Below are 9,081 nucleotides of genomic sequence, written 5' to 3'. Positions count from 1 at the left end.
TGGTAGCGGAGGAGAACGTGCGCGCCGTAGTCACCCTCAACGAGGAGTACGAGACCCGCTTTCTCTGCTGCTCCGCCCAGGTGAGCCCGGGAGCTGCCATTGCCCCTCAGGGTCTCTTGTCGCTCCGCCCGTCCCGGCGCTGGCCAGGCTTTAGCGGGGATCCTGTCAGCAAAGACGCGGTTTCTTCGTACCTAAGCCGGCTTCTAACACTGTGCGAGAGGCCAGTAAAACGTGAGGATGGAAAGAAAGTGTTAGAGCTGCAGCGGCGGTGAGGGGAGGGGAGTATTGAATCCATGTACATCCCTATACACATACAAGAACACCTTTTGCTTCGGGACAAGATCCCAGCTCCCCTCCTTTCCTTCAGCTGAACCACACCTTTTCAGTTCCCTTTAACTTCTTTCTGATAACCATCTCTGAAGTTTCCATACATCTGATTTAAAGGATACACAGAATCATAGAATGGTTCTATTCTACGGAATGGTTTGTATTGACATTCAAAGTCAGCTTACAACCCTACTGAATTCCCCAACTGTCTCAACAGGTTCTGGGTCTTCTTTCTGGAAGATAACAACCACCAAAACCCCCAAAGTTAACTGATCAATTCTGCTATGTCTATTTCAGGAATGGGAGGCAATGGGCGTGGAGCAACTGCGTCTCAGCACCGTGGATCTAACTGGAGTCCCCACCTTGGAAAACCTCCACAAGGGTGTTGAATTCATTCTGAAACACCGAGCCTGCGGTCACAGTGTCTATGTGCACTGCAAGGCAGGACGCTCTCGCAGTGCCACCATGGTGGCAGCGTATTTAATTCAAGTAAGAAGGATTCAGTGCTAAATGGGGTTTATTTTCATACAGTCTGGGCAAATACAGCCAACCTTTACAGTCTGCTTTTGCTTAAGAAGCCTGACCATTAATAAGCAGGTGCATTAATGTACCGTAGAATCATAGAATAGTTTGGGTTAGAAGGGACCTTCAAAGGGCATCTAGTCCAACCCCCCTGCAATGAGCAGGGACATCTTCAACTAGATCAGGTTGCTCAGAACCACATCCAGCCTGGCCTTGAATGTCTCCAGGGATGGTGCATCCACCACCTCTCTGGGCAACCTGTGCCAGTGTTTTACCACCCTCACTGTAAGGAATTTTTATCTCACATCCAGTCTGAATCTCCCCTCTTCTAGTTTCAAACCATCACCCCTCATCCTGTCACAACAAGCCCTGCTAAAAAGTCTCTCCCTATCTTTCTTATAGGCCCCTTTTAAGAACTGAAAGGTCACAATAAGGTCTTTTCAGACCTTTTCTCTTCTCTAGGCTGAACAACCACAACTCTCTCAGCCTTTCCTCACACGAGAGATGCTCCATTACATGTGCACACAGGCACATGCGTGTCTACAGCCCTACACATACTACGTTTCTTCCCTGCTCTCTAGATTCTATGACTTTATAGAGTTTGGACTGGAGACCCAGTTTAGGAGAGGTCCAAGCTTGGACTGATGATTTGTAGAATGTGGCAAATGGAGGTTTTGAATGATACTGCTGGTTTTAATTCTATGGACAAACAGACTGAGATGGGAATAGCAAGTCACTTGTGAGGGTAGGTTCACTGAACAGATTAAACATCCATTTTTTTTCAGATAGTCTCCTTGGTTAGTTGAAATGGTGAACCTTTCTAAGCTTTTCAATAAATGCAAATCAGGATCAAGAGAAGTGACTTTGGTTTTCTGAGTTCCTCTAAAGACCCAGCACTAAGAACAAAATCCCACATATGGATTTTACTACTGGTGTTTTCAAGTGTTCTCTGGAAAATTTTCTAAGTGCTAAAGTGTGATGGGAATATTCATAAAGGTTTCCAAAAAATCAAAGCAGCAAGCTGCACTTTTGCTTTGGTCTAGTGGGACTAGGACAGGAAACCGTTCACAACATGATGGAAGTGTGAGTGAGACAGAAAATGGAGATCCCAAGCAGTAATCACCCCTTCTTACCTGAGGGACTCATTTCATGAACTTGCATTGATGTTCAGGCCCCTCTGTGAGGAACATCAAGTAAACAGAAGGGGCAAAACAACTCTAGTGTTGCCTGTAGCCTCCAGGAAGGCTCTATTAACTAGTGCAGGGAGGGAGTGTATTTTCACTTACAGGGTTTCTGCCTTTTCAGCTGCATCACTGGAGCCCTCAGGAAGCAATAGAGGCTATTGCCAAGATCCGTCCCCACATCCTCATTCGGCACAAGCAAGTCCAGGTCCTGGAGACATTTCACGGGAATGTGATCGCTGGGACAACTGCATAGTGTCAGTAAGGTCTATCAAAATCTCTTGTCTTGGCTGCTTTAAAACAAACTTGAGTTTTAATGAACTTCTTTTAATTGAACTTCTTGACCACCAATAAAGAAGTTTTTACATAAATTAAAGTTTCATTAAAACCTTCTTTCCTTGTGGCCAATACCTTAATTTTCTTGGAGCCCCATAGTTCTCTCACACACACAGTATCAGTGCTGAGCTGACCTGCAATCCACAGGAAGTTCTGTAATAGTTGCAGCAAAGGGAAAGGAAACTTTGTCTCAGCAGAGACTTTATTCAGATTCTTACCCAAAGGGTTACAGTGCCAACAGAGAGGGGTAGGAGGAAGTGGTCTTAATTCTGTCTTTAATCAACACTACATTATGATTAGAGGTGGGGATTCCCTGTACAGTAAAAGAAACCAGTGCTCATAAAAACCATCTCTGTCTTTATGCTAGGTGATGACAGAGCACTAAGCAAGTTTCCAGTTTGTTACCACTCCTCTAGGAGAAGTGCTGAATAACGCAACCTACTTGGGGTCAGCTCTGGAATCTGCTGTAAATATTCCTGCCAGTGCCTCTTTCTGTGATGGGGACACAGGAATGTTTAAAAGGGGACATCCCTGGAGGACACAGTGCACAGTCTAACTTTGTGATTGACATGGCTGTAACACACAGTCTCCCAGGCAGTTAAAACCAGCAGTCTGGGCCAAGGAGGACGTTGTCCATATGCCACAGGATTTGTTATTGGCAGATTGGTTCCTGCCTAAAAAGGCCATTTGCTGCAGTTTGGGCCTCAAACACAAGCAGCTTATCATCAAGGGATCAAAGTAATAGCATTTAGTCCATCTGAAATCTAAGATGCAGCCTTTCAACTTTAGTAGCGCTATGTAACAGAACAGGCCCACAGCCAGAAAGCCTGTACTTCCTCTGCACAGTATAAAGGATGGCGTCTTTACTGGATATTGTGACCTCGTAGTAATCGGGACTGGAGCTGAGGGTGGTAGGTGCCTCTGAGCTGCACAGCAGAATACCATTGCTGCCCTTTCTATCACTGGGCCTATTTTTCCTGCTTAGGCCAGGACAAACTGCAGGTTAGTGAGCAGCACTTTGATGCCACTTGTAACTGTTACAACAGAGGTGGCTGGGTTAAGTTTAAAAGTATTTGCATCACCCTTTTTATAGCGATCACGAAAGACATAGATGCTGCCATTGCAGCTGGCGATTTTCCAGAGGGATGGTACTGAGCTCCAGGCATCTGGCAGGCATAGCCGGGTGAAGCTATCCAGAAGGGGATTATAGCACAGCAGTGAATCGCCCTCGGCTACAATGAACACCACATCCTTGTGTACAGCAGCATGCATGCGGCCTGCAAAAGGCAGTACATATGGCTTCACGTGGCATTTCTCTGTGTTGGTATCATAGCACTGAATTAGCCGAGAGGGCTTGGTGAAGAAGTCCAAGTCATTTTCCTCCCCACCCAGCAGGTAAATGACACCATTAAGGTTTACACCTGCAGCTCCAGAAACTGCCACTTCCAACTGGCTGGTCTCTGTCCAGACATTGTCTCGTACTCTGTAATATATGACAGCATTAGAGAGAGTGTCCTGCAGAGTTTTCCCCCCCAGTGAATATATTGCATCCTTGCTTGGCACGGAGACGAGGGTGTGTTGGAGCCGGTCACGGGGCAGAGGAGCACACCATTCCCAGTCTATGGTTGCATTGTTGCATTTCCACATGCGTCGTGGAATGGAGCCACCAACGACGTACAGGTCACTGCCATGTTTGCAGGCTGCGGTGATCTGGTGACACAGGCTGTTCTGGCCACTCACGCTTATGGAGTCATCATCAGCACAATGCAGAGAGACAGCGAGTGAATGTGTACGTGATGACTCCTTTCCAATCAGGTAGATGTGAACATTTTCTCCTATCACCTGAGAGAAAGGAGGAGTGTGTCAGCAGAACTGGACCTGTTTACACAAACATTAGTGACGCCTAAGATCCAACTTTTCAGCTTTAGACCCACCTGTGGGCCCGAGGTGTGTGACCTGCTTCCCAAGTCCTGCCACCTTACAGTGTTGGGGATTCAAAGCCTCAAAGCCTTTTTAATATACCAGTCATATCTGACATAGTAAAATAGCAACAGGCTTCACTGGAACTCAAGTATCTGTGGTTTAGGTAAGGGCTGGTTACATCAATGACGGAGTAGAGTTATGAGGGGAATGCTCAATTAGGATTTCTGAATGGTCTCTCTGGTAACTGAGCATCTGGTGAAAAAAGTTATTTGTGGCATTGCTCTAATCACTACTGAAAGCAGCCTGAGGTTAAATTAGAAAAGCTGTTAGTGGGTTACTATATATGACAATGAAAGTATTCCTCACACAAGCACCATGAATTTCAATGGCATTTGTGTTTTGGGACTTCCAAGTCACACCTGTGAGCAGAATACCCTGCCTTGGGCAGTGTGAAACCAGCAAGTGCTACACCAACCCCGGAACAGAAGGGGTTTTTATACCTTCAGACTCGATCGCAGTGTCTCCGAAAAGCCCGCTCGCTCCTCCTTGTTGAAGTTGATCCAGGTTTCTATGGCAACTGTCGGATTCTGAGAACATGGAACGCCATCTGCGGTTTGGGGACAGAAAGGCATTTATGGTATCTAGACAAAGGTGTATGTACTCAGGAACATCCTTTTCCTGTGACTCCCTTCCCTCACTCCCACCCCAAACCCTGCTTTCTAGAGAGGAAAAAGGGATATAGAGGCTTACAGATTTTGGCAGGCATGATCTGCACTGCCAGCCTGACATCTACATGAAATTAGTTTGGATAAGTACCAGAAGACAGAGCTGCCAGATCTTAAGCACTCTGGATGAGTTTCAACAAAGGAACCTATGTCCAAGAGGAAGGGCAGGAAAGAGAACGTAAATGCTTTGTGACTGATGAAAAATATTTTCTTATTTAAGCATTTAGGCAAAAAGATTCTCTTATTTGAGAATCCCAGCAGCTGCCTTTCTTTCTGGCTGGTCCTAGAAACCTATCTAGCAAGTCATCTGCAGAAATTTTCCTTCTCTGAGCACTGTCAGACAGCTGACCCTCAAGACTGAACATCTGCTGTTGCTGCTATCCTCTTAACATTTGGAAATCCCCAATGAGCTTTTGTAGCTTTCCTTAGCAGCGTGACTGTAGGAAACACTCAACAGACTGCATCAGATTTCAGTGTTTCCAGACATAACTGGACGCTTTGGTCATGCCACAAACTATTGCATCATTGTCATCAGTATGTTACCTAGATGATTTTAGGTATTTACTTCCAGCTTGAAAGCCAGCAATTATGCTTTATTCGTTGAAAGGCTTCCCTATGAAGGCTTTCTGATTTTGCAATTTGCTCTCACGTCAAACCCTGAATTCAGTGATGCTGAAGGCATCAAATTCCAACACTTTCCTTTATACTGTAAGGGAGAAGAAAAAAGTGTGGAACAAAAGCAGGTATTTCCACTCTATTAGTAAAGGGGATTTCCATACACGACATCCATCACATGTACTGGCTAAATGGAAAAACAGTGATTTTGAAATAGGTCCTAGAGTGCAATAAAAGCTTAATAAATTACTACTTCATTAATTTTAATCCTTGCTACTAATAGCTTCCTCTATTTAATTCACCATTAACTAAACAAAGATGCAGGAACTGCAAAAGAAAAAATTTCCCTACCAGCAGTAGGAATATATTTCAGATTTTAATCCATTTTATGAGCTAAATTTTGTCATAAATATTGAATAATCTTATTCTGTATATGGAAATAGATGATGCATGAGAAAAAAGTTTTATTGAGCAATTATTTTAAGTTAGGATCACAAGCACTAACGGCCACAGTCCTAAAACTACTCTTACTACACAGAATTTCTAGGGAGTTAAGGGTGATTGACCACTATAGATTTATTTCACGATTTTAGCAATTTAGTTTTTCTTAATGAACTCACAACATTGTTTAATAACTTTAGCTAATTATAAAAATTAATTTTATAGTAGTTTTTTTTTTAACTATCAGTCCATATTCTCAATAGGTTTTTGACTGTGAATTTCTTTAGATGCAATAGAGATAATACAATGCAGTATCTGTAAAGACTCTCATATGCATAGCATCAACTCTAAAGGCTACTTTAAGTCTTGCAGAGAGATTTGAGAGTATTCCAAAGTAGCCAGTTATGGCAGATTTATTGTTGTAACAACATATAAAACACATGATACACAAAGTATAGTTATCTATTCATTTACAAAGTTATTTGATTAAAGCAAGAAAGGGTCAATCTCTCTGGTCCCAAGTCCAGCACACTTGAACATGTGAGCTGCTTCTACATTCTTGCTTCCTCTAGCAACGATACATAAATGCACAAAAATGAAATTATGACTGCAGTATCATGAAGAGTTTTTCAAGCACTGGCTGTACCTGCTACCACAGCAGAGAAACTTTAAGGATTGGTGGCAGTTGGACTATGTTCTTGATGTATTAACACATCCTCCACAGCACTGAGTCACAGCATCATTACTGGGGAACGCTATTACCTTGACAAGCAGGGCAATTACTCTATTACCTAAGATGTTACAATGCCTCTATTTCAGGCACCTGAGTGCCTAGCCTAAAGAATCCTAACAATTATATACAATTGTTAATAACACTAACATAGTCTTTAAAATATAGCTTGTCCTCGAGCCTTCTTACAAATGTTTAGTTGTTACATTATTATGTTAAATGATTACAAACTAAAGAATGATACTTCAATAAAATGTTTATTCCTCGTAAGGCTTCTTTGGTTTACTTTTAATGCAAATAAAAATACAACAAATCGTTGAAAGTCACTAAGTTATGTCTAAAAAAACTGTAATACATCTGACCTGTTGACTCAGGAACTGTTGGGAATTACCAGCATCCTCTGTGCCCCTTTTCTATAGCTTAGATGCTTCATGTCCCGTAACAATGAATAGGGTTTTTTTCTCATCAGGTTATCTAGAATGTTTTGCTTTGCTTAGCTTAGCTAAGCCTCTGAATAGACAATTGATTATGAAAGCTTAGATCTTTCCATCTATTTTGTTCAACCCCTGATAGACTCTTTGAAAGTCTCTTTCCACATCCACATCCTGGTTAGTCCCAAGAACTCCTTACCTGTAAGGATATCTGTCAGTAGGCGGAGAGGCAGGTGTAGGAACTCCTCTGTGTCTTGCAGTTGAGACAAATGTGACTTTGCACAGTGTTTGGCAGCTGTGTAGAGCTCCATGTCACTGTGTTGATCTGCCAACCACATGACCTGCAGACAGTTCCTAACCTGCACCGTACGGGCCAGAAAACGGGAGCACTCTTCAAAAAGGGCAGTCAGCTGGTACATGTCTGCCACTTCGTAGGTTTCCTGCAACTCCTCTGCCCTCAGCTTTACAGTCCCATGGTAAATATAGTCCACAAGGAGCTGAAAGACACTCTCGCTAACGTCCTGTAGCTCAATCACCCGGTTGTGGGCCTCCTTTAGGTTGGAAGTGAACATAGAACGAAAAAAGCAGCTCTGAGCTGAGAGGACCAAGCGGTGCAGCTGGAATTCTTTCCCTTCCACTGATATTGTAACATCAGCAAAGAGCTCATCCTCCAAGCATAGTTTCATAATACCCTGGGCCACACGGCCTGAGTGGGAGCGGTCGGTGAAGGTGTAGTTCACAAAGTAGTTTTCTTCTGCAGAGGAGCCTCCAGTCTCTTCTGATGAATCCATGGTGCTGCACAGATCAGACCTCCAGCAATCTGTAAAATCACAATAATTACATGTCTTTCTCCACTAACAAGATTATGCAGTACTTCAGGGTACAGGGAAAATTCAAACATATTGGTAAGAGGCCAGCATATTTTAGACTGAATATAAATAGTGCAGCCAGAAACTTCTGCTTGAGCTTCAGAATCTCAAATAACAAATGAGAAGTTGGCGTGATTAAAATTATAATATATACCAAACTTCCAGTACAGTGAGCATCACATCCCAGCAGAACTGGGAGACGTGCACAGCTTTTCACAACTCATTTCACTAACACAAAGAAATGCAGCAAGTTATTCAAGTGGAAAGAGCAGCAACCACCCTAGGAAACTCAGGAAGCCAAAAAAAAGTGGAAGCACCATAGCTGGGCTATATGGGAAAAGGATTATAGTATCATACTAACAGAGAGTACAGACATCAGTTCATATCATCAGCAGTTAATTACCACCCAGAACCAACACGATGCAGTGGTATAAAGTAAGGTGAACTTGGTTTTACCCAAAAGATACATGACAAGTCTGCCAGACATAACCACCAGTCCTTCAAGCTAACCAAATGAGGTAACTGATGGTTACACTCAGTTTGTTAATGTGCCAGACATCTTTAGCATGCAAAATAACCTGTTAGATGTTGTTAGTCACTGTCTCCCAAGGGCTAAGGAGAACTCAGTTTTAAAGATAACAGCTCTAAGTAGGTACCAGAGATTGTTTGCAGAGCTCCAAGAAGACTGTGGGTTGAAAAACCTTCTGAACCAGAGAAGGACTGCTGTAAAGTGCTTCTTTTTCACGTTGGTCTTGACAGCACTAGGAGCAAATACATGTCTGCCTTCATTCACTTTAAACTTACTTTTACACCTCAATTGTCAGCCATGATGACTGATACCATAAATTTCTTCAATTACAAGTGAACACCATTTCCAGTACAGTGTTTCCCCAAAGACGGGATTTTTCTCCAGGAGATTCATAGTTACTCCTCCAGGCTTTATTTTATCAAACATGCATTTTTTTACAATAGCTCTGCTTG

The 9,081-nt window shown here is 43.0% G+C and overlaps 2 protein-coding genes across 2 annotated transcripts; one reads left to right on the top strand and one right to left on the bottom strand.

Annotated features, from left to right (window-relative positions):
* Window positions 1–5: 5 nt before the first annotated feature.
* PTPMT1 (protein tyrosine phosphatase, mitochondrial 1) lies at window positions 6–2,286 on the top strand (the record flags this gene model as incomplete). The annotated part of the gene is made up of 3 exons (XM_010021828.1): window positions 6–80; window positions 625–816; window positions 2,155–2,286. Coding segments are annotated over 3 exons (399 nt in total), but the record flags the coding sequence as incomplete, so codon positions are not given.
* Window positions 2,287–2,550: 264 nt separating this feature from the next.
* On the bottom strand, window positions 2,551–8,132 carry KBTBD4 (kelch repeat and BTB (POZ) domain containing 4). Its single transcript, XM_010021826.1, has 3 exons — window positions 7,431–8,132; window positions 4,790–4,896; window positions 2,551–4,208 (listed from the first exon to the last, which is right to left on the bottom strand). The coding sequence occupies exons 1-3, from the start codon at window positions 8,020–8,022 to the stop codon at window positions 3,348–3,350; spliced, it is 1,560 nt and encodes a 519-aa protein (XP_010020128.1). The 5' UTR covers window positions 8,023–8,132; the 3' UTR covers window positions 2,551–3,347.
* Between the last annotated feature and the right edge of the window lie 949 nt (window positions 8,133–9,081).

The sequence above is a fragment of the Nestor notabilis genome, unplaced genomic scaffold (assembly GCF_000696875.1).
Source record: "Nestor notabilis isolate BGI_N333 unplaced genomic scaffold, ASM69687v1 scaffold9929, whole genome shotgun sequence".
Taxonomy (NCBI): Eukaryota; Metazoa; Chordata; class Aves; order Psittaciformes; family Psittacidae; genus Nestor; species Nestor notabilis.
The sequence above is the reverse complement of the archived record's forward strand: the minus strand, read 5'-3'. Positions and strand labels throughout refer to the sequence as shown.